At 34.6% G+C, this 27,163-nt stretch overlaps 1 protein-coding gene across 1 annotated transcript in view; it reads right to left on the bottom strand.

Moving 5' to 3' along the window:
- Positions 1 to 922: 922 nt before the first annotated feature.
- The window catches only part of LOC127870155 (uncharacterized), a 29,886-nt gene continuing 3,645 nt past the window's right edge, over positions 923 to 27,163 (bottom strand). The window contains exons 2-15 of the mRNA XM_052412812.1: positions 19,892 to 20,038; positions 19,558 to 19,652; positions 18,201 to 18,403; positions 16,874 to 17,040; positions 15,444 to 15,559; positions 14,554 to 14,625; positions 12,986 to 13,087; positions 12,386 to 12,544; positions 11,849 to 11,933; positions 11,208 to 11,373; positions 9,381 to 9,563; positions 8,898 to 9,067; positions 2,025 to 2,180; positions 923 to 1,266 (exon numbers count right to left, since the gene is read on the bottom strand). Of these exons, the coding sequence (XP_052268772.1) occupies positions 1,024 to 1,266; positions 2,025 to 2,180; positions 8,898 to 9,067; positions 9,381 to 9,563; positions 11,208 to 11,373; positions 11,849 to 11,933; positions 12,386 to 12,544; positions 12,986 to 13,087; positions 14,554 to 14,625; positions 15,444 to 15,559; positions 16,874 to 17,040; positions 18,201 to 18,403; positions 19,558 to 19,652; positions 19,892 to 20,038 (2,064 nt within the window). The 3' untranslated portion in view covers positions 923 to 1,023. The remainder of the gene's footprint in view (positions 1,267 to 2,024; positions 2,181 to 8,897; positions 9,068 to 9,380; positions 9,564 to 11,207; positions 11,374 to 11,848; positions 11,934 to 12,385; positions 12,545 to 12,985; positions 13,088 to 14,553; positions 14,626 to 15,443; positions 15,560 to 16,873; positions 17,041 to 18,200; positions 18,404 to 19,557; positions 19,653 to 19,891; positions 20,039 to 27,163) is intronic.

The following is a 27,163-nucleotide window of genomic DNA, read 5'->3' as shown; positions in this document are numbered from 1 at the left end:
AAAACACTATTATAAAAAACTATAACTATATCAAAACCCACTTTAAGCTCGGACTAAACGTGATTTTACGAAACAACTGACGAATAGCTCGTCTAATTGAAAATGTCATTTTTGATAACCTTTTTAAAAACGCGTAAGATAAAACATGTTTAACTTGATGGCTAAAAATAGTAATAACCACAAACATGTTACAGCTTCCATGCAGCTGCGAAAGTCAATCGAATTACGAATGGTTAGTTTACCTTTGGGTCGATTTGACTCCCCTCCGATCTTCTTCGATTGACATATTCTGCATTTAGTGTTTGTGTGTGTGTGTGTTTTTCTTTTGTGTGCGTGCGAGTGCGTACATGTGTGCGTGCGGTCGAGCGTGCGTGCGTGCGCAAGGGCGGGCTGCTCTCATGAGAAAAACATGCATGTGTTTTTGATATTCCGCTGTATATTGGATGCTTTATCGAACTTGGTTTGCATTTATTGTAACTATTGTCAACAGATACGACTTAAACTCGAATGTATGAACCTGATATTTAAATTTCATGCATGAATATGTGTATTGTATGTATGAGATTCTATACAGGATTCGAGTAATTGCGATGTTTATGTACAATAATATAAAACGTCCACGAAAAAGAAATCGTACGCGAATACTACAGAGTTTAAATGAATTAAATGTTTCAAACGATAAGCCGTTGGAAAATGAAGTCCAGCTGTCTCAGCGACATATATGCGAGCTGTAGAACTATACAAACTTAATCTATCAAGCGACGTCCGATACGCAGTTTCATAAAGATTCTGTAACACATTCCTTATTCTATGTTATGAATATGTAATAAGCATTTACTGGTCGTTATTATTGGTTTATTTCGTGTCCGTTCACTTTGGTCGATTGCAAAAACAAGGAAATAAAAACGGCGAAACAAACTCATAATGATTCTAGTTTTAATATATAAAGAAAGAAGATGCATTGAAAAGAAAACATTGCTTGAAGGTTACTTTAAGTTGATCATACAATCAGTTGGAGCCAATTTAAGGGAGTAGAATCAGTTCCCTTGGATGTCCATCCCAGCATTCTTTCTGTCCGTCGCAAATTGTATAGACATATCTGCCGAATGCGTCCATCTTGACCCTCATCACGTGCGCGTGACCGTTTTCCGTGGTGGTCTCAACACCTACAACCTTGCCTACCTTCATAATGTTGTCAATTTCACTTTGCAGAACGGTGAAGGTATGGCTGTGCAAACCGGGCGGGTTTCTCGTGGTCGGGGCAAGCTGTCATGAGAATTGCGGTGTTAATAAATTGCAATATTATATAAAAGCCATAGTATTAATATACAATATGACGTTATTTAATTACATATTTTTAAACGAGTTTGCGATGCGCACAAGTAAGCAAACCGATCGCGATTAAAAGTACGAAATTGTTCGAATAATTTTAATTAAGAATTGCATTTAAACGATACAAACGTTTATTTTCCAAACACTTTAATAAATCCAAAAAGTCACTTTTTGACGGAATTTTATTTCTTGTTGTCTATGGCATTTTACGGAAATCAGTCGAAGGAGCAAATCTAACAGCTCGAAATCTTTAACCTGATTCAGATATATGTCTTGTTCTGAGAAAACTGGGCATAATGCATTTGCGTAAAGTGTCGTTCCAGATTAGCCTGTGCAGTCCGCACAGGCTAATCAGGGCTGACACTTTCCGCTTAAACTAGATTTTCGGTACAAGGGACTGTCTTTAAACGAAAAATACCATAAAAGCGGAAAGTGTCGTCCCTGATTAGCATGTGCGGACTGCACAGGCTAATCTGGGATGACACTCTACGCACATGCATTCTTCCCAATTTTCACAGAACAAGACACATATATATATACAAAATCGCCGTGCCGTAATTATTCCTCTACATTTAATATTTAGGAAGAGAGAATAGAAGATCACATACTAGTATCTGCATGCATGTAATAGCTTCATGAAATACACCAATCAAATCCCTAAACATTTCCGTTGTTGCAGTTTCTGAGATTACCTGGAACGTACGAACTCGGTCTTCTGTTTCGGGAACTGGGGCTTGGTTTGGGGGAACTGGGGCTGGGTTTTTGGAGGCATAGTCACCAACATTGTCGGCGGTCAATGGTTTCTCGTAGAAAAGTCCACCGTGTGTCGACATGCTCAGAACAATTTCCTGTTTCGACATTGGAAACATTCATATAAATAACCAATGCTATGGTTTATTACAAATCATCTGTATCTCATTGACTATATCTAAGTTATTTAACATTAAACAAGGAAAGCCGTATAAAAATATTAATTATATATGTCTACAGTTTCATTAAATTATGTACGTGTTTACAAAGTGTAATATTAAAACAGTATAGTCTACTGAAGGCATTAGTGAATCAGAAAAATTGAGTGGCTGGGTATATCGATGCTTTGGATAACAAAGGTTTTAAATGTCACCACTTAGAAGATCTACGTTGTTTAATAAATAGCGTTTTGTAATTATTATAACATATGAACGGAACGAACATACTAGATCCAAAGTTTTCCATTGCTCAACGCCACATTTGTTTAAACTCGTCTGATAACATTTAAATGATGAGTCTTTCGCGTTCAAACGGCTATGAATTATTTTTTATAAATAATTCTTTAAAAATTAAAAAAAAAGACATACACGATTAAGCCTTAATGAATAAAATATTGGAAAACTTTTTAAAATGACCGTCAATGAGCAAAATGATGATTTTAGTCGAAATCATAATCATGCGCTACGAAAAGTAAAAAATGTATGTTTCGAACAGCGTGTTCATGCGACACAACGATTAAAAGCTACGTTATTTACTTTCCGCTAAAATGTTGCTATAATATTCTTTGAATATCTAACACACAAGTTATTAGATATCTAAAGTATAACGCATTTTAATGTTCCATTTCTTTTTATATAAAGTTCCATAATATTCGCCATATCCTTTAGAAGAAGGAGAAGATGAAATGTTGAACTTCAAACTATATTAACCACATTAACAACACGTTTTGGCTCTTTAGTGATGAGTGTCTTATATTTCTAAGAATCCGTTAAGACTAGTTAAACCAGGGACCTATACAAACAAAGGGATGAGACACTCACTGAACCGAAGAACAAGCTATCGCGTTGTTACGCAAAAGGGAACGAGACTTGCGACCCAACGAGACTTCGCGCTTCGAGGCAAATTTTAACAGCCGCCATTTTGACAAAGCGAGACCGTGACAAAGCAATCGAGAAATAATAAGAGTACAAATTAACCAAGTGTTGCCAACACAGAAGTCTTCATTGCAAAGGTTTGTTGAGTCTGATACATCTTATTGTTTCATTTGTTTTCGACTATGCTTTGTATTTACTTATAAAACAACGGTGGGTATTTTCACCAAATCATGCGTATCATTGTTTACACTTCCATAATTCGAGAAACGTGTGTCGTGGCTTTTTTCAAAAGGCTTGGTCAAATAAAGCTCTATACTATTGTTTTTTGTATTCTTACAAACGTTACATTTCAACGCATTGTGTGATGCTAATTTTATTTGTATTGTTAGCAAATTCATGATTTTAAATGAGCACAAAGGCAATACAATTTAAGTCATTTTTTAATTTTTACCACTATCAGTTTCATCAACATATGTCGTGGCTCTTTTTGAAAGGCTCAGTCAATACTAGCCCTATATTAATCTTATGGGTATCTTTACAAACATTACATTTTAACGCATTGAGTGATGCTAATTTTATTTGTATTATTTACAAATTCATGATTTTGAATGAGCACAAAGGCAATACAATTTTAGTCATTTTTAAATATATTTTACCACTTTCAGTTTCATCAACATATGCCGTGGCTATTTTTGAAAGGCTCAGTCAATACTAGCCCTATATTAATCTTATGGGTATCTTTACAAACATTACATTTCAACGCATTGAGTGATGCTAATTTTATTTGTATTATTTGCAGAGGCATAATTTTGTATTAGCTCAAAGATTATACAACTTTAGTCATTTTTTATTTTGTAATCACTATCAGTTTGATCAACATATGTCGTGGCTCTTTTCGAAAGGCTCAGTCAATACTAGCCCTATATTAATCTTACTGGTATCTTTACAAACATTACATTTCAACGTATTGAGTGATGCTAATTTTATTTGTATTATTTGCAAATTCATGATTTTGAATTAGCACAAAAGCAATACAATTTTAGTCATTTTTTTATTTTTTTACCACTATCAGTTTCATCAACATATGTCGTGGCTCTTTTTTGAAAGGCTCAGTCAATACTAGCCCTATATATATCATGTTGGTGTCTTTACAAACGTTGCATTTCAATGCATTGTGTGGTGCAAATTTAATTTGCATTATTTGCAAAGGCATAATTTTGTGTTAGCTCTAAGATAATACCATTTTAGTCATTTTTTTTATTTTGTTATCACTATCAGTTTGATCAACATATGTCGTGGCTCTTTTCGAAAGGCTCAGTCAATACTAGCCCTATATTAATCTTATGGGTATCTTTACAAACATTACATTTCAACGCATTGTGTGATGCTAATTTTATTTGTATTATTTGCAAAGGCATAATTTTGTATTAGCTCCAAGATGATATAATTTCAGTTATTTTTCAATTTTTTTAGTTAAACGTGTTATCAACATATGTTGAGGCTTTTTTCAATAGACTCCATCAATAGTAGCACTATTTTGATCATGTTGGTATTTTTGCAAATGTTGCACTTCAATAAACTGTGTGGTGCACATTTTATTTACATGAATTGCAAAGGCATAATTTTGTATTAGCTCAGAGATTATACAATTTTAGTCATTTTTTTTTTAACCAGTCTCGGTTTTGAATGTGTATGTCAATGCTCTTTTCAAAAGGCTCGGTCAATAATTGACCTATGATAATCATGTTGGTATCTTTAGATATGTGACACTTCAATGCATTGTGTGTTTCACATTTAATTTGCATTATTTACTAACTCATAACTTTGTTTAAGCTAAAGGACAATACACATGTATAACTTTAGTCATTTTTTAATTGTTAGACCGCTTTCAGTTTTGTATACATATGTCATTGCTTTTTGCGTAAGGGCCAAGGCTCTGTAAATACTAGCCCTATATTATTCATGTTGGTATCGTAACCCTTTCAGCGCTGGAATCAAACTTTAAAGGCCTTTGCAAACTGTTTGGACCCAGATGAGACGCCACAGAACGTGGCGTCTCATCAGGATTCAAACTGTTTGCTATTCTGAAAGTATTCTGTGAAAAAAATCTAAGAAAATGCTAATTTTAGAAATTCAGCAGACAACACTTTAGCAGACGACAAATTTCCCAGCATGCTAAGGATTAGCAAATTGTACACTTCAGTGCATTGTGTGGTGTACATTTAATTTGCATTATTTGCAAAGTTCTTGATTTGTATAAGCTCAATGATGATACAATATTAGTCCTTAATCAATTATTTAAAAAAACAATTGAGATTAACATTTGTCTCCGCTTTTTCTTAGGGATTGATCAATACAAGCTCTATTATTGTTTGTGTTTGTACCAATGTTACATTTCAATGAAATGTATGGTGCATATTTTAAATGCATTTTTTGAAAAAAAAAATTGATGTCTGCATAGGAAATCCTGAGGTGGAATTTTCAATGATATTTGCTAAGAAGAGATTTCATTTCAACAAAAAATGTCATAAAAGTGGAAAGTGTCGTCCTTATTAGCCTGTGCGGACTGCACAGGCTAATCTGGGACGACACTTTACGCACATGCATTATGCCAAGTTTTCTCAAAACACGAGACATATAATCGTTCTCATTCACAGAATGTTTGACCATTTTTTTTTAAATATAAATTTAATAACTATTATTCTAGAAAAAAAATAGAAAAATTGCAAAGGTCATATTTCTTTATCATTGGAGAAAACATTTATTCTGAGATATTTTCAATAGTTTGTTTCCACGTTGTTAATGCTTCTATTAAGAATTTCTGAAATGTGTAGATAATTGTTATTCAATTAATGCAAAAAATCGGAATTCTTACATAAATATTTCAATTAATTTTATTAATATGTTGATACAACTAAGTACATTTTTATGTCCATCTGTCTGGTCGTCTGAAATTCCGTCACACTTTGCGTTTAGGTTTTGCGTTAACGTTTCGAAAAATGTGGAAAAAGGTGGCATAGTCTATTAGTCTTCCTATGGTGGCAAGCCATGTTTTCAATAAATGATGGTGACTGTGTAAACATTTTATTAACTGATTTTTAGAATATGTTTTGTTTTATGCTTTTAGAATGCCTAGAAAACGCAAAAGAGGATCCCTTACGGTGAAACGCAAGTACCACTACATAACATCTGAACAGCCAAAGGAAGAAAACCATGTTGCCAGTGAACCCCTGGTGAACATTAAAGCTACAACAGATTCTTCTACCCAGTCAGAAAGTGAAAATGTGCAGTTCACAAGTGATCATAGTTATGCTATTGATGAAGACTCCACATATGAGCTTGACTCCTTCCAGGAGACAAACAATGATAAGCCTGAAGCTGATGTGATGGAATGTAGTTCAGGGCTTCTAGAAATGGAGGTGGAGACGACAACCTTCTCAGACTTTGCTGTGGAACTTAAACTGCAAAATTTTTCATCTCAGTTCGTTGTAAAGGAATTAGAGCAATCAATTCAAATGTTACAGTTGTACGCAAATGACAGTCTGACAGCAATCAAGTTATCGGTTGAAATTAAGAGTGATTTTACGTGCTCTGTCTATGTGCATCGGAAATGCATTCCGAGATCTCACCAAATATGGACTGGACTGCCACAACATATCAATCGCGTTGCTTATGTTCTGGTGTTATAGGAAAGACTGTTAAAATTTGATGTCTGCATAGGAAATCCTGAGGTGGAATTTTCAATTATTTTTTTTTCGCATAGATAGTCGATGTAGGGATATAGATAAATGAAATTAACTAGTTTATATAGATGGAGTTATTAATTTTACTTATAGATTTCTCTCTAAATAAAATGATTGTACTTTATATACTCTAAGGAACCATATCGCTATACATAAACTATAGTTTTGCTTTAGTATAGGTTGTCAACACAGGGATTTTACTTATACTTAACTACAATTAAGTGTAGCATAGGTAGAGGTATATCATACAGCTTTTACATTGTCAGTATTACTCAATTCTATATTTCTAAAAAAAAAATTACGAATGAAAAAACAATGCAAGTATATACTTTATGCAGTTATATGCAGGGATCATATTTTTTTCTTATATGTGTCCTAATTTTATATTAATGTATGTAATTCTTGTTTAAAAAAAGTCATTTAATAATTATATTTTTCACTTATGAACTTTGGTACAGACAGGTCACTATGTATTAACAATATTAACATTCTCACGAAAACATGTTTATTCCTTATATTGTAATAGGAACTTTTTCGAAGTGATGCATGATTTGTATTTACTTCAAAAGCATGCTGTTATTGTAAATGTAATGTAAATGACGATTAGCTTAACATGCTTAAGTCAGAATAAACTTTTATGTTCTATTAACTGCATTTAAATCTTTGTCCATAATTTTGTTAAAACCATTCTACAACACGTTTTATATTCATTTCTTTGAAAATAATTAAAGGAATAAAACACTAAACTCCTTTGTACACACTATTTAGTAGTAACTGTAAATGCCTGATTCAATTGTCTCATCATAATTACACCGTATCATGTGTCCACTGTTTTGGATATCTTACTTGCATGTGCGAGGATTTGATTTATTAATGTTGTTTTATATATTGATTGTTCGAGATATATATGATAATAAAACGAATAAAACATGAGTATATATATATATATATATATATATATATATATATATATATATATATATATATATATATATATATATATATATAGAACTACTAAAACACGAAAACCTTTCTTGTTTTTTGTTTGGTTTGTACGCAAAATGCAGAACTAAAAAAATGCATCCAATATTTATTACCTCGTAAATTCTGTTAATGTTTTTTTATGACATGACCTCGAAATCCTGATACACTTTTATACTCCGCACCACAAACAGGACAAATATAGCACAGCTCTTTCGTGCTTGCTTGCGATTTATTGTTTGCCTCATCATCAGTATAATAACCTTATACCAAATCTAAATCTATGTCGTCATCCCATGAAAGGAAATTTTTATGTTTAGAAGACATTTTCAGTAAATTCCATGAATTCCAACGTTCACTATGACTTAAGGGAGTCCAAATAAATTTCAAAATGACATTCGAAAATTTGCTGCGTCGGAGGTTAAAAGAACAATTATACATTTTGAGTTGTTTACACTTAACATGTCTTGATAATGTTGCTATTTTAAACAAAACATGGTAACATTTTAATTCTATTAAAAGACCGGTCTTTTTTACATGCACATACGTGCGATAAACAACGGCAATTTAACCCTGGCGAAACAACCGGCAATTAATATTCATCAAAGAGTCCGATAATTGGGTGCCCATTTGACATACTGCGTAATAATAAGACTAATTAATGATTGATTTTGAGATCAACAACGCAACAATTAAACGAATAGGTACTTGTTTATTTAACATAATATAATTTGAATCCGAAAAAACGTAACGCGTTAAATAAGCGAAATCCCTCGCAATCGATATCGTGTAGCCGCATTATCGCTACACAGGGACCAATCGATCGAGATGATCAAATCTCGCGCACCGGTTTATTATCGCTACACCGGGACCAATCGATCGAGATTAAAGTATAGGTCCCTGATCTCGCGCACCGGTTTATTTTGCGTGCTGTAACGGGATATCGCGAGGTTGCTAATCCCTTTGTTTGTATAGGTCCCTGGTTAAACAGACAAACCTTAAGAGCGTCCAGTTCCTTTCTCGTCTGCTCTCCATCCGAATGCAAAGGCATTATGGGATAGCGCGTGCGGACTTTACCGACACCTTCTATTTCCGGCATGATTATTCTTATACCAGAAGCCACGACCTTTTGAACATTGCCTTGTTGGTCCAGAACACCAGCGGCACCTTAAATAATAATGGATAGGGAACGATAATCTTTTGAAAAGTTTACTAGTAAGTATCCTGCCTTAGCATATTAGTGTGTGCCAATCAATACAATGCATACGTGTATTTGAAATTGAATTAGAACATATTTTCAAGCACACATCTCATAGAGCAAACAACAAATCTTAAGAAAAGTGTTTTTCTATCTCTATTTCAGAACATTAACGTTATTTTAGATGTTCGTTTATTTTTGGAAACATATCTAACCTGTCGAATTAAACACTAATATGCATAAATTATTTCTCTGAACAAATAGATAAGTGCTTATAGTTACCTAAAACAGTGTCTGCTTTGCCTGGATCGACGGTCATGCTGTTACCAAATAGGACCGAAGGTGTCCGGTAGTAGCTCTTCTCGTGAGTTCCGTTGAAGGCTGTTTCCGGCGTAAACCCGCCGGTACGTCGCTTCCCGTCGGCTGTAAACTCGACGTCACGGATGTCCTCCTCCCAAAAGGACGCTACGGAAATAATGGCATAGAGCTAGCTCTATGATCACGTGTTTCACAAATTCAGTCGCGTTCAGAGAAAACTGGGCATAATGCACGTGTGTAAAGTGTCGTGCCAGATTAGCCTGTGCAGTCTGCACAGGCTAATCAGTGACGACACTTTACGCCTAAATTTGATTTTTGCTAAGAAGAGACTTCATTTAAACGAAAAATGTCATAAAAGCGGAAAGTGTCGTCCCTGATTAGCCTGTGCGGACTGCACAGGCTAATCTGGGACGACACTTTACGCACATGCATTAAGCCCAGTTTTCTCAGAACACTACTCGATTATATTTCATTTATCTGTGACAAATTCGATTCTTTTGATCACAAATGTAAGAATGATCTTAATGAACGTACTTTACAACTCATTTTCAAACAAAAATCGCATTGATATCAATTATATACGGACGCGTATATGGTACATCCCAATAATATGGTCATGCCGGATTATTTTATATCGACTTACTGTGAAATAACATTAAATGTCGACACTCATTTTTTAGCTTTTTCCAACTTAATGTTTCTCGACATAACGACATTAAGTTAAAGTCTCGACGTAAATGTTTCCGGATTTCCCGAAAAAATATTTGGTCGACATGATCTAAGTCGACAAATCAACATAATTTTGGCGTCATGCTCTTGTGAAATTATGACTTGCCATCATAGTTTTAGTCAACACGATGAGTAATTTTTTACGCCATGACACCTTTTTCATATCAAGCCGTCATTTTATATGGTACACCCTAAAAATATTGTCATGCCGGATTAGTTTATATCGACTTACTGTGAAATAACATGGTATGCCGTCATAGTTTTGTAGGTTTTTCCCTCTTAATTTTCTCGCCATAACGACATTAAGTTAAAGTCTCGACGTAAATGTTTCCGGCTTTTCCCGAAAAAATATTTGGTCGACATGATCTAAGTCGACAAATCAACATAATTTTTGGCGTCATGCTCTTGTGAAAATGACTTGCCATCATAGTTTTAGTCGACACGATGAGTTATTTTTTACGCCTTGACGCCTATATCATATCATGCCGTCATAGAATGTTGACATCATCACAGCATCAGGGTGTACCATAGACGCTTCCATAATTATACGATTTCCAAGGATCACTAAAAAAATACATGAAATGATCTTTAATAAAATTAGTGCAGTTACAAAATTCGACAATTATTCGAGCAATAGCAATAATGAGATCTAAATCGTGCACATTCGAATATATAAATCTGTTCTTCGCAGATGTTAAAATATGATTATCTAGAAAAAGTCAAGCAAAGCTTAGATGTCATTACGATTCTCAAAGATTAGTTATGTGATTGTATTTATGACAAGAACTTGTCGCAATCCTCTTGAACTGCATTATATCAAGAATTTATTATCTCGTTCTTGGATTGCCTTGGGCATACATACGTGAAAGGCGTTGTTGAAAACTTTACGCTAATTATGCTTATTTTTATTTTAGAAAAATAGCATCAATTAAAAAATATATACGTTCATTATTTTTATTATATATTTACGTGATTTCTTAACCAATGCCTTAACAAACGGAAAAGATTGCTAACGCGGTAATTGAGATTTCGAATCTAACTTGAAAATGGTATGCAACATACCAACGTGCCGTAGATTGTACGGATTCCACGACAGCAACGGGGTCATGTATATTAGCTCGAGAGGAATGGCCCACGTGTAACGGGCTGTTCGTCTCTGACACACGTTTGTCCGCCTAATTTTTTGGCAGATTTCCATAGACATGGGGGCAACACGCTCGCTTGTCGTCTGCAAACGAAATAGATTCAGCACTTTATTTACATTTTAAAGCACTGTTGAATCTATAGATTATAAGCGTAACATTCTTTGTATCTTTATATTAATGTAAACATAAGTGTTTAAATCGCAAATTCGGAACATATTAACATATTTATGACTTGCTTGTTTATTAAAACATTTCATCAATGCCAACAGTTAACTTTGAAGACGAGTAAGGGTATTTATTGTTTTACATTGTTTTAATTGAAGTTTTATACATGCTTTTAAGATATTAAATATCATTTTAACTATTTCGTTTCTCGCTACAGTTTGTTTCCGGAATAGCGATAATTGCCGTACTCGTCCGAGCGTTTTTTTTACTACTAACAGTAGTTCGGCTTCACGTAGTCAACGGGTATAGTAACAGTTGCAAATACGGTTTCATCATTTTAACGTTGAATTAATACGAATGTATGGTTTACAAAAAAGTAATTTAGAATCTTACTTGGGCAGCGAACAGGTTGGGGTCCGAGAAACCGCGGTGGTTGACGGTGTTACCGGAAGCATCTTTTAGGTTCATCTTGTACGCTCTTGAAACAAAGAGTTTAAACTTGTCCCACGGGAACACAATCGCATACGTTCAAATCATAATATAATGACTTTTAATAATGCGTATTGTCTAATTAATAAAATAATGATCACAACCAAATAATCTTTCTAATAAGTTCTCATTTATTTAGATGAAAACAACAATAAGAAACCAGCAATTATTGTTGAAAACATAATAGAAACACAGAGATAATCTAACAGCGGTAGATCAGTGTTAGATTCTTTATTGACGGGGATAGCGTTAGTAACGAACAATATGACACTGCAGAAACTCAAACAACAAACGCAATATTAACACTAATGGATTAAACTAGTCAGCCCATTGGAACGGTCCGTTCAATTCAAAAGATGATCCTTTAAAAAGGCGCACGTAATGTATTCACACACACAAAAATGTATCATTGTACTCTACATGGAAGTGAAAACTGTATACCTGTTATAGTAGGCCGTATTCAGCTTTTCTAGAGCATTGACGCGCGAGTTGTAGTGATATAGGGTTTCTCCTGAGCCGTCATCGAATATTTCGGCACCGTAATTATCTTTTCCTGGGATCTCATTCATCAGATCGTCAAGAATGCCCCATTCGTAGGGTCTGAAAGCATAGTGCACTTTCATGTTAATTTTACTGCGCTGTCCTACGTTGTGCTGCGCTCTAATTTGTACTGAAATGTACAGTGCTGAAAAGTGCCGTGCCGTGCTGTGCTGAAATGTGCCGTGCCGTGCTATTATGTGCTGAGCCGTATTGTATTGTGTTGCGCTGTGCTGTGTATTTAATCGTATAGCTGGTGTTTCAAAATTTCAAATTGCATATCGTTTTAATAAAATATCATGGCAGTCAATCCACATTCTATTTAAGTCAGGGTGAATGATGCATTCACTCGATATACGCTTTGTTCCAATATTGGAAGGAAATTGGTGATACCTGCTTAGTGTTATTTATTTTAATTTTCCATTATTGTTAGTTTCATAGTGAACGGGTATCTGTGTGTTTTGCAATTATTTTTTCAAGCCGAGTTCCCGTTGCTCAGCCTACCTTGGTTGGATGACCGTTGGGTTGGTTGGAAGTTGGCTAAGAATTTGATATCTCGCCATGCGGGTTTCCTTGATCTGCGCTGGGGTGATCTTATTTTTCATCCTAAAATAAGTTTAAATAGAATGAAATTTCAGAGCCAAATGCTGGAAAAGAACCTAAAAATTGCGCAAACATCGCAAGCAGCCAACAGCGAAAAAGTGTAACACAGAGCAAAATCAGAACACATGCCACTATGAAGCAACAAACACACACAAATGAAAACAGCTTGTTACAAACTAGTTTTCAGGTCATTCAAATCACTCTTGGTCCAGATTGGATACGAACAAAATACATTAAAAATAATAAACATATAATACAAAATGGAACTGTGACATGTTTCATCGAGAAAAATCCATTAAATCTGCGTTGAATCGACGAATACGAAATGATAATTCCAATAAATGCGAGTTCACGTTTAAAAGGTGTATCGTTTTACTTCTATGAACGTATTTCACGCAGTTATATTTCTTCTAATTTTACAATGAAAAGTATGTCCGAGTCGCGTTATGGTAAAACTGCTTTATGCATATAGAGAATAATGTATGTGTCATTCAGCGGAAACAATCAATATTGACATAAATTGTTTGAACACGTTGGCCCAGGTCTTTGCTATTCAAATAAAATATATACTGATATGTTCAGCATGCCATAGCTTTTCCTATCACATGTGATTTAGAGCGTGTCTTTGCATTAGTTTTTTAACTCGCATATTTTAGGGAAAATCACATTATATGGAACCATTGTTTAAAAAAATATTTGAGTTCCTTGTTGATAAATTTACATTTTATAAATGTAAAGAAATTACCTAAGCAATCAATTATAATCAGAAACTTATTTTAACGCCATTACATTGAAGATTCCGATATCATATTTACAAATATAACTATTTTGCAAAACTATCCGTGTTCACGTAAGCAATCACAACATTAGAATAACTCCCGCACATATCTTTTTACAGTATGAAAGAGGAAATTTAACATCGAATAATGCTGTAATTAAAATTAAGGCGGGTTAACTCTTAAACATACAATATATATTTTATAATAAATAGAAATTCAGCTCATCGTGATGTACATCCCGCCAATACTAACCTGAAACTGACTTAAATGCATGAACATATGAGCCTCGTTCTGGGAAAACAGGGCTTAATGCATGTGCGTATATTGTCGCCGAAATAAGCCTGTGAAGTCCGTACAGGTTAATTAGGGACGGCACTTTCCGACTCGACTTTCGTTTAGAAGAGACTTCCGTTAAACAGAAATTTAATTGAAGCGGAAAGTTTCTTCCCTTATAAGACGGAAAACACGTGCTAATCTGGGACGACACGCCACGTACATGCATTAATATGGTGAATGCACAAGTTTTCATAGCGAAGTCGGGTTAAATAGATAGATGAATATCAAATAACCGCTGTCATTTTTCTCGTAAAACACGTGCACGAACAAAATAAGTAATGAATACAGACAGATATTCAAGGGTGCAATTAATGTGCACAAAAGGACACGAATAAGGTACATTCTTATATTTACCTTTTTGACAAGTCATCGACGAATCCAATGGCGCTCAATGGCAAATCACCTTTTAACGGATGACACAGGATTCTGAAAACACATGCTAGCTATCAGTATTGTTCTGGTATATAAATTATGAGAAAAATAGTGCTCGAACCGTTACAAAGTTCAATTTTGCATTCCTCGAAGTCTTCATAAACACATTCCACTAAGCGTACACAACTTTTCCATTAACCACTGCTACTTTCTTGTGGTTCCACTCAGCGCACAATACCGTTTCAAAGAAGTCTACTACTTACTTGTAATTCCAATAAGTGTGCAAAGCCGTTCAATAACCACATGTTCTAAATATAGTTCCATCGAGCATACATAGCCACTCCATTGAAGTCTACTACTTACTTGTAATTCCACTGAGCGTGTATAGATGTTTGATTAACTACATCTACTTACTTGCAATTCCACTGAGCGTGTATAGATGTTTGATTAACAACATCTACTTACTTGTAATTCCACTGTGCGTGTATAGATGTATGATTAACTACATCTACTTACTTGTAATTCCACTGTGCGTGTATAGATGTTTGATTAACTACATCTACTTACTTGCAATTCCACTTAGCGTGTATGGATGTTTGATTACCAGCATCTACTTCCTTGTAATTCCACTGAGCGTGTAAAGATGTTTGATTAACTACATCTACTTTCTTGTTATTCCACCGTGCGTGTATAGATGTATGATTAACTACATCTACTTATTGTAATTCCATTGAGCGTGTATAGATGTATGATTAACTACATCTACTTACGTGTAATTCCACTGTGCAAGTATAGATGTATGATTAACTACATCTACTTACTTGTAATTCCACTGAGCGTGTATAGATGCATGATTAACTACATCTACTTACTTGTAATTCCACTGAGCGTATACGGCTGTCCCATTTACCACGTTCATGATCGTGGTGGGGAGGTAAGCAAAGTTCTCTAATTTGTCTTTTCCACCGGTGTAGGATGTAAATCGGACCTGTAACAAATGCATCGAAGGAAATCATACAGCTTTTAAAGACTCGTTCAAGTAAACGGTAAATATCGGGGCACTGTGGTGGTGTTGTGAATATAGTGCGTTTAGGGAACACCCGTAAGATTCTAATTCTCGGAGCGTCCTCAACCGCAAAAACACCCAGTTTTGAGCATAACTTAATGTTTAAGCATTATTGGCTCTCGATAGCTCTTTATTGTTTAACCCATTTATGCCTAGCGTCTAGAAAAAAAAGGCCTTTGCAAACAGCGTAGACCCAGATGAGACGCCGAACGATAAATAGATCCAATTTAGAAGGATGGGAGAGTCCACAAGGCATAAATGGGATAACGAAATTATGTCTATAGTATCATTCGTCGGAAAACAATTACATAAATTTCTAAAATGTAATAATGGCAGAAGCATATTTCATCCACTTGTTCACAGTTTCAATTAGGCCAAAACAGAAAATGACATTGTTTCTACTAGCATCGCATAAACATAAGGATAAGTAGGTCGGCTTGTTTTCTGAACGTTTTCCCGATTCGCCACTTAACCAGACTATATATTGCGAATTTAAAAAGAGTGGCATTTGCTTTAATACATGTCAATATTCTTGACGATAGGTATGTGTTTTTGCTAAATAATGTTGCCGACAAATTCTGGACATCGTTAAATTCTGAAAAGGACAGTTAACACACGCCACGTGGTAATTAAACAACTGAGAGGACTATGCCATTCCTTTTTTTGGTAGGACAAATACATAATGTGGACTTAATGGTGTAAGTAGACTTTACCACGCTATTCATTAATATTAATTAATGTACTCACCATTTTATTGACAATAAGTACGCCACTTAGTATTTTAATTATTAGACAACAACTATTTCAAAATTGGATGTGTTACAGACATAAGACACACCAACCTCCCCGCAGACATTTGACGGGAACCAGCATAGCTGGATCAAATCCCTGCCTTCATAACCAACCACGTGATGATAGTCTTATGTTTCCGTTGATATTTTTGCGTTTTTAATACTTTGGTAATTTGTTAAACCTAAACTTATACACATTTTTAAATTTTAAAAGAAAATGATACTGCTTTTCATAATATAATACTTAAACCAATTTATTAAAATCCTACCAAATCTGATAGAATTTTCTTGTCATGACAGAGATTGTTTGTGAGAGCAAGGAACGACAACTCTGCGGGGAGATTGAACACACATTGGTAATGTATACTTGCATTATTTAACTATGTGATTAGACACACTGTGTTTACAAACTGCGTAAAAAACGCCCTTACAGTCATGTACTAACCTTTTCCTGAAGGTCAAACCAGCTAGAGGCGTCGATAAAATGCCTGTCACTGAAAAACGGTTCCTCTATAACATCTGTGTTGGTTGTCCATGCGCCCTCCATGTAACAGAGCACGGGTTTGAAGAACTTCCGGTAGTCACGCACTGTGGAATTCTGATCCTTAAATGCTGGAAACATTGTCAAGTGTTATCAATGTCGTGGTGCTGTGTTTTGTATGGATCAAGAAGTTATATTTAAGGTAACTGTGTACGTATAATGTTCATCGAATCGAACCGGTGAGAATAATTCTATAATGCATTTATTATTTGAGAATTTACTCGGACAGTGCAGTTGACTCTTGCGCAATGAGTGGTAAATATTGTTCACGAATTCATTTAATATAAATGTGTGATTATAATCTTCATATATAAGTTACCTATAATTTTCATTTAAAATTAATATACAGGTATAAAGGGTGATATCTCAAAGTATATACTGTATTATTCATCATAGAAATGTTTACTTAAAACTACCAAGTTCTATTTAATGGATAAGAAAACCTATGTCTACTTTTAATGTCATGTGTGGATTTACAGTACGTTGTGGAATCTACTTTATCTACTAAACATCAGTTTATAAAATCCACACGTTTTTGTGTTCGGAAATATTAATAAAGTAGTTGTAACTTTAATTTAGCGCGAAGTCATTCTTTTATCCGGCGCGTATTAATACGCTCCTAGGCTAATAAACCTCACCATGTCATGTTGCCTCGGGATAAAAAAATATTCCGTCAAACCTTTAATAGGTAAATGTTGCACGTAGAAACGTGAATATTATGATCAATTAAGTACAAGTCTGTATATAAAATTTATCGAATGCACAAGAAGCCGATTAGAGAGGTAAATGAATTAAAATACGGAAATCATGCTCGCCGATACTTGAAACCCGTGATGTATGTTAACATTCGGATTTGGGTGCGACAAATTACGCACATATTTGCCCATGATAGATTTACGCCATCTGTAACTTCTCATTCAAGCCAAGTTCTTATTCGATTGAGCCGCGTTCTGAGAAAACTGGGCTTAATGCATGTGCGTAAAGTGTCGTCCCAGATTAGCCTGTGCAGTCCACACAGGCTAATCAGGGACGAAACTTTCCGCTTTTATGATATTTTTAGTTTCAAGTAAGTCCCTCCTTACCGAAATCAAGTTTAGGCGGAAAGTGTCGTCCTTGATTAGCCTGTGCGGAATGCACAGGCTTATCTGGGATGACACTTTACGCACATACATGAAGCCCAGTTTTCTCAGAACGCGTCTCGATTTTAAACCGGTCATATGACTTCACTGACCTTTGAACCAGAGTTTCATTTCAGCAATCTGCTCTTCAATGGTAGCTTTACTGAGAACCTCGGGCGGGACATCAGGGAACGGGATGTCCACCTGGCCGTTATAGGTCTTATCAAACGCAGGCATCGCCAGGCGGTAGTCGTTATGGCGTGTCCGGAATTCAACCCCGTTAATCACGACATTTAGCTCGCCCATTCCGACGGTTCTGTAAATAATTGTGACCATTCATTGTTATGAGGTTCGAAGTAATGGCCATCGAAAGGTCTATGTTGCATGTTTTGTTCTATTTAAAGCATATTGTATGCGTGACTTGTCCAATGCCTAATAATCTATACGTAAAAATTAACCTAGGCAAGCCATAGAATGCGATTAATTGCAACATGTCTAGTGCAAGTACACATTTTGAACGTTTTATATATAAACATTCAATCAAAACAGAACAGAACAGAACATACTAGTTTATTTCGACTTAAGAATATATACAGACATAGACATGCATATGCAATAAAAGCATGCGTATCAATGAAATACAAAACATACATTATTTCGAAGAAAGATCAATTTAAAAAGGAATGTAATACACGTGGTTTTAGTGAGCAGGTCACGTGGATGATGTAAATACATAGTTACTACATAATGTAACAAAACGTAGTTTAATAATTGCAACAAGTATCATATTATTGTAATCTTATTGTATATGTGGAAAATATATCATGTTTACTACATATATAAGACATTTTCTCGCAGTTTTAAGGATTTTAAACAAAACATAGCTAGTTTTCATAACACAATTTTGTTTGAACAATTACTAAGTTCAATACACTTGAACATATTTGGGCGAGATCTAATACTTCGGAATTACTGTATTCCTAACATCGGCATGATAATGATATTTAAGAACAAAGAGATATTCCTCTTCGATATCATTTAGGTTGCATAAACACATTTACGTTGATCTCTGACATTATTCTGATGTCGATCCGTTTTAATAATAATTTGTTACAAACGTAATTTAGCAATACTGTTCCTATGTTTTTATTTTCAATAATAGCAAGATACGCCGATCATTCGCTTAGTTTGAATTCCTAATACAATACAAAATCATCTGACTAGATTATGTGACACTTATTTTACAGAAAGTGATATTCTTGTTCTGTAATTTGTTTTTAAATAACGGGATTAATTGATTAGAGTTCACAGATTCGGGGAATATAAATATATATGAATATATATATTTTTACATTCTTACACATATTTTATTTTTAGCTACAATTTAAAAAAAATATAAAAAAAAGATTTTTTTTATCAAGTCCCTTCAATACAATCCCAATGTAAAACATCAGATGTCGCCTATCATACCTGGTGTTACTTGAGTGCTCGTGTATTCCAGCAACGCTATTGAGCCCGTGGTCCGCGGTTTGGTAGATCCTGTCTGCGCTTCCAAGATTTCGTATCTACAAATGGTAAAATATACAACTACCATATCTATTGCGTTTTTTTTTTTTTTTGGGGGGGGGGGGGGGGACAGCTGTATTTAAATGTCGCTTGAAAAAAAAACAGCACAAATTAACATAAACAATGAGCTCGAGTTATAAAACACATCACTAACATTAATCAGAATTTAATGCGTAACTATTTCTTTTTTAGGTTAAGGGAATTTAGGAACAACATGACAACGGTTTTGCGAAATTACCTGTTTCACACCGGAACCGCCATCAGACCGGATGCGCTCTTCGACAAACGTCTGCTGCATCATCACCTGGCGGGCGAGATCACTGAAACTTCTCTGCATGAAGCGAAGCTCATTCTCAAACGCAGTCTTGGCACTCTCAAACCCAGTCTGGAGTGATTTGATTTCGGCAGCAAGGGCTTGAAAACAATATATAATTTAAAATCACAGATTTTAGTTTTTTGCAAGAGTATGACAATGTTCCATGTTTCATATGTATATCTTATTATTTAAAAAAACACGTTGTGATATTTGCTACATAACAATAATACTTTCACTATTAATTTTGATAATTTCCGATGATTTTATGTTTTTTTTTGTGTGTGTGCAATGTGTGTGTGTTTTCCCCATTCATATCAAGCTTTATTCCATTACATGGTTGATTTTAATTAGACCGCTGTAACCAATACGTACCATCATTTGCTGCTACACCGTTTATATTCTGCGCAATGCATACGACCAATAGCCCCGAAAGCGGACCCTAGAGAAAGAAATGTGTTATAGCGCGTTTACACATGGGCTACGAATCATGCAACTCATAACAAATAAATAATTTATGAGCGAACGAAGATGCGAATGGCGAATATTCGTCGGTTTCCTTACTGAATCAAAGTCGATTAGAAGTGGGAGACTACATTCTCGGATTTTCGAAGAAAAATATAATACCATCAACTGCTGCATTTCGATTCAGTTGACGCTGTATATATAATAAACAATTCCCATTACTATATTACATGCTATATATTCTTGAATATGTTACGCGTATTTTTATGAAATAGCAATACATTTAAATAACTTACCAAAAGCCACATTTCTGTTTGAAGATCTATTAACACCTTCCAATCTCCGAAGGCTATCTACGTGAAAATGATGGCTGTGCAAGTATAGTGCGAGGGACCTTTATATGTGCATACGGACCTATGACGTATATTAAGATTTGAGATCAGATTAAGTCGTCTGTGAACAACAATATTTGTAATTGAAAAACAACAAACCACATAATTTATATAAGTGTTCCCTTCATAACCGGGGGTGAAGGAATAAGTAAAGGCCAATGTAAACCTTTGTGCATCACAGACATAGGACACTATTTAAGGGTAACTGCGTGCAGGCATTGAACTATAATATAACTTTTGTTTTCAAAATAAAACTACAATTAATAAAAAAACGTCAAACGTGTCCATTTTTGGTGTTGACAGCCACAGGGTATATTTTGGCCAACCATTGAACTAGATAATGCACTTCATGCATCACTTATTGCAATTGAGTTCGTGGATAGAGGTTAAAATACGTGATTTGAAACCATTTTTTCGGATGTTTATTTTGTGGGTTCTATCGTGGAAGAAAAATTTCATTTTACCGATTTATATATTTATTAATGGTAGTATATATCAATGATATATCAAAGATGTAAACTTTTTGGAAGTAAAGCAGCGAATGATTATAGCAAAGTTACACAAATACAAGTCATGCATGACCCGACCTTTACGCGTTTTGGTCAATTGACAAAATTATATAAAAAGTTGGTCCGGATTCGCAGATTTTCGTTTTAGTTCTGATATTTGTGAGAAAACGGTAATACTGAACATTTACCATGCTCTAAAATATCCATTATATGCATCTTTTGACGATTTAAAAACCTGAAAAGTATAAAGCGTTTCAACGCGAAACGCTTGAATAATTTGGAGAGTTCTGTTGTTGTCGTTATATTCTGTGATACTACGAGGATTGCTTATATAGAGTATAAAAAACTTGGTTATTGTATGAGCATGGATTGCCGAGTGGTCAAAGTGGTAGACTTTTTACTCTAGGACTCCAGGGGACAGTGGATCGAGCCTAGCTGAAGGTTGTTATTATTATTAATCATATTTTTGTTTTTTTTACTAGAGCTTTTTAGATCCAAATTTATATTTATAAATATAAAGCATTTACTGACAAACGTCAATACATGTCAAAATCTGTGAAAAGGCCCCTTTAACAATTAATATAATAAATTATTTGTTACGATTTTCATAATCAATTTAGGAAGTTTCCGTAGCGCTAAAATTCCATTTATTTTGTTTCAACGCATGATTAATTTTCACCTAAAAGTGTCCCAGGTTTTAATATCGTGTTTGTTATGGAAACGATGACCTTTTAAGCCTATTTCATCGGGTCGACCCTCCATCTTTCAATTATGTTGACCAGCGCATAACATAACATATGTGGTGTTAGGTGAACCCTCAGCCGGTAAGTCTATTACCTGAGGGGAATAGCGATGTCTTGTAGCAATGTTAAATTTGAGAAGGGATGGTATGCCCCTCGTCATCGAACTGTTATGTTTGTTTCTTCTTCACCATTGAGTGTGTTTACTTTTTTGTTTGAAACATTGTTCGGAGTTAAACCGGCGGTATACGGAGTTTAACCGGCGGAAAAGAATTTTCAGTGATTCTGAATCGAGTTCGTTTGTCGGTTAGATAATCATTTATTTGCTATTCTTCAAGAATAAACGTGTAACGACGCATTTAAAAACGCCTGTTAAATGTGAGCACCCGCGTGTACACGGTGGTTATAAACACACAAAGTGAGACATGAAAAAAATACATAAGTATGGTATATTGTAGTTGTTTAATCAACGATATACAATGTCCATCAAAGAAAGATATGCGAAATAAACATTTCTCTGTATTCGTGTGTCCGTCTCTCACCCGGCCAGTCTTTATATTTATGGAAGACATTATTTTTAGACTACTAATCATATAATACTACAATTGCATTCATTGGGGGTAATAATTAAAGATTATCGCAGTATTAAATGTTATTTCGCATTATTACGCAAAGGCAAACGGAGAGTCTGGCGGCCGAAATAACCGGTTTACCGACAGACATGCAGATGGAAGGAGTTGCCCGTCTGTCTAACTTTGTGGACGACTGCATTAGTTTTTCGTAAATCTGGTCCAAAATAATTATTATACATAACACAGTTTAGTCAATATATAATTCTACATGTTTTATGTTTTCACCTGTCCTCCTGAACGTTGTAATATACCGTTGATTCATGTAAATGAAGTGACTCTGTTATAATGTTATATTAACTGTATCGGCTCATGCTATTCACATTAAAAATGTGCATTTTTAAACAAACGAAACGAAACTAAACGAATTTTCACCGCATAAACGTGTGTGCACGGATTAATTCTGTGACATGCACGCCCGTTGGCAAAAACCTGCGCAACAAGTGACTAGCCTATTTCCTTTAGTATTAATCCCACGTCATTTCGAGCTATTTCTGTAGCTTCTTGACACTCGTGCCCTTCCAACTTGTCATTATTTTCTTCGACTCTGTATATATTTGCTCTGCTATATTATCGGTCGGACAGACCGACAGTTTATTTCGACTTGTACAATGTACATCGTCAACAACATTATGAAAATTGTGATAGGAAAAAAGTTTTACACATATTTACAAAACATTTAATACGCTCACAATATCGAATAAAAATCGAAATAAGACTTGACTTTATGTTACTGCATCGATATTTAACTAATGAACCGATTTATTACTGTGAATTGTTGTGTTCGTTAATATAATCTTCTATCGGCTTGAATAAATCACTTACATTTGTACTCTACTGTAAACTTGACTTTTAACACATTTTATTTCAAAAAGCATTACATTGCTACAAATTTATACATTTGGTCAATACATACGTAATGGAAAAATGGTTAGACAAAAAGTTTTACAACATTATCGAGTGTCTTTCGCTTGTACAAATTGTATCTTATTATTATGGTAACAGATATAATACAAATAAAAATAATGTATTTTACAACGTACACAGAAGAGAACACAAAACGCAATACATATAATGATTTCATTTGGGATATGATGGTTCTAGTTTTTCTTATTATCGTGACAATATTGTTCAGCACAATATTATTTTTAGCTAAGTTATTAATCATTGTGTCGTGTTAATATCTTTGAACTTCGTTACAAATAAAGGCGTTGTTTTCATTATTTAACTCATTTATGCCTAGTGGACTCTCCCATCCTTCTAAATTGGATCAATTTATTTCCAAAATTAGGGATGTCTATTATATTATTTTCTATATTTAGAATATTTCTTACAAAAATTCCTTTAAGCAAACAGCATAGACCCAGATGAGACGCCGCAAGATGTGGCGTCTCATTTGAGTCTATGCTGTTTGCCAAGGCAGTTTTTCTAGACCCTAGGCATAATGGGTTAATGAAGCTTACCATTTTCAAACCCTTTTTCGCATGTACATAAAGGACTGTTTGCTAAATGATTATTGAATTGGTCTGAGTTTAAATGCTGCAGTTATTTCTTGAACGGACATTACAAAAAGATGAGTTTTTATCTCCGGTGTCTTCAACTCTTCTAAGATTTCAAAATGACTGTTCGTGAACTGTTTCTGGAAGAAGGCTAGTAAGGTAATTTGGACATTGGCCGTTATGGTTTTTGTAGATATTAATGAGTTTGAGAAAACATTTTCGGTTGTCAAGACTTGGCCATTATACTTCAGAATAAAGATTTCTAAGCGAGACGGATCTAGTTAGGCCTGAGACAATACGCGCGGCTTCCTTTTTTACATTTTCTCTTATACTAGTAATTCCATGTCGTGCACTGTACAACAATCCCCTAGAGTGATCTAATATTATCACTCAAGTTTATATACTCTTAAGAAAATGACTCAATGACATATACTTCACGCACATGCGACCATTATTAGTAATAATGGTCGCATGTGCGTGAAGTATATTTCATTGAGACATTTTCTTTAAAGTGTATAAACTTTGCACATTACTCTGAGGATTTTCGACGCGATTAAAGGCTATTATTTAGGTGTTTGTTCCATTTGCCATCGCGGCTTAACCATCGCGACCAAGATGTTTGGGATTACCAACAAAATCTTTGGGTACATTACCAAACATTAATTTACGAACTGGAATATTATTTTGTGTTATAAATAAAATTGCTTCTCAGTTTTCTGGGGATTAAAATCGATACACAATCGTTTTGCCTACCTGATGATAAGGCAGGTGTGAAAATACCTTCAAGGTCAACTATTGTAGATGTAGTTCATAAAAATGAACTATCGTCAGCAAACAAACACGTTTTTCAACAATATCATTCACATAAATCAAGAAAAACAACGGTCCTAATACTGAGCCCTGGGGGACATTTACATCTATAGATTGAGGCTTTGCTGAACCAACAAATACTTTTTGGGTACGGTAAACAAATAACCTTCAATCCATTGTAGTAAATGTCTACTTATGCCATTTTGTTTTAGTTTGAATAAAAGACCTTAATTCTAATGTCGGTCGAAGGCCTTTTGATTTTTCACTGAATAAATACAAATAAGTTTCTCATCGTCAATGTATAGAGCTATTTGATCAAATATAACAATATGTTTTATATACTACTCAATGGTCTCTTAAAAATCTGGATAGTTTGCAATAAATTAAGTTATATGCAATAAAATGTTTATATAAATGTGATATTCGACACGCTCCTAACGTGTTCATAAACAGCTTAAAGGAGAGATTGGGCGATAGTCTATATGTATGTTTGTGTCATCTTTTTTTAAAAGGGCATCACACTCACTTTGTTCCATAATGAGAAGTGCATTCGTGTAATGATATATTTAACAATAAACATAAAGGTTTTGAAATAGACTCACATGAACGTTTCAGAACAAGATGACTAATTCAGTCGTCACCATCAGCTTTGTTACTAAAATGTTGATAACGTTAACTAGTTCAGTTTCAGTAATAGACACATTTTGTTAATTTACATATGGAAAGTGAGTAGGTACAGAAAGAACTCTCGAAGATGCGTCTAAAGTTGAAATGGCAACAAACAATTGTTTAAGCAAGTTGCTATTTTTTCATCAAACGTTTCCTTGAGAATCGACTTAAGGGGCGATATTTTTAATCAGAATGTAAATGAGAGACTATGAAATGTTCTGACATCTTCCAGTATTGTTTTGAATGTGTCTATTGTAAATTAGTGTACTTTCAATATTTGAATAAAGAAAAGATCATTGCATGTTTAACCAAATTGTTGACTCTTTAACGGGCGTGTTTAAATTTTGCCCAGTTGTTAGCGGAAGGTTGTCTAATAGCAGTAGTTTTAAGTCGGTCACGTTTACGCGCAAACGCACATAGAGTCGTACCAAGGTTTGTCATTAGGACATACAGTAACTAATTTCAATGGAATACAAAGCTTCTTCAGTCCTAAGAGTTTCTCTGTTAATAAAACAGTATCATTCTTTACATTCTTAAGTGTAATAAAATTCCAATTTTCGATGTTACTTAAATGGTTAAGACGTTGACAATTACATTGCTTGTACAACCAGACATTCCTTTGCATCTGTTTACTTATGACAGTTGGGACCTAAATATGCGCAGCCGTGGCGAAATGATCATAAGTGTCAATTTAAACTACCTTACTGCTCAGTACAATTAAATTATCAGAGACAATTATGGGGTCAATTAAGGCAGCAGTATTGGCGGTGACTCTATTGGCTTCAGTTATAATGTCTCTTAAATTAATGATGGTCAATGACTGTTTAAGACGGGTAGAGTTTTGAAGTATTCAGCGTTTATATCACCAAGCATAATTTCATTTTGGTTCCTATCCCATGCTTTATTAATGTAAGTTTCAAGGTCATTCCAAAACGATGCGTTTCATACGAGTTTGGAGAACGATAAAAGCAGCGAAGTAAAGCAGAGAGGTGGCCTGTATTAATTTCAGTCCATAATGTTTGCATACGGGGACATTCTAGCTCAATTACACGCCGCGATGGTAAAGCTTCATTTACATAAATTAATAAGCCGCTGGAGTGGAGTGCAAAATCTTTTCGGTAAAAACCTGCATTAAAACATGTAATATTTAAAAGATTAGCAGTACCAACATCAGTAAAATGAGTTTCCGTGAAGCATAAAATGACAAAAACACACAGATTACTTGCGATATAATCACGTTTGTTTCGAATCAACCGCACGTTCACATGCAAGGCACTAAGTGCCTTGTATTCGGGTCCAGGATTTTGCTCGATATCCTATGACAAAATGAAAGATAGTTTAAAGCGTCAAATTATATGAGATTCATTTCGAAGACAAACGGTCGAATAGTGCAGCCTGAGAATAAAGCACGCAAGATCCAGAAAACTTAGAGAAAAAGTAATACAAATAACGCGTAAAAGAATATTTAATGACAACAATTTTTA

Source organism: Dreissena polymorpha, chromosome 2, assembly GCF_020536995.1.
Source record: "Dreissena polymorpha isolate Duluth1 chromosome 2, UMN_Dpol_1.0, whole genome shotgun sequence".
NCBI lineage: Eukaryota > Metazoa > Mollusca > Bivalvia > Myida > Dreissenidae > Dreissena > Dreissena polymorpha.
The sequence above is the reverse complement of the archived record's forward strand: the minus strand, read 5'-3'. Positions and strand labels throughout refer to the sequence as shown.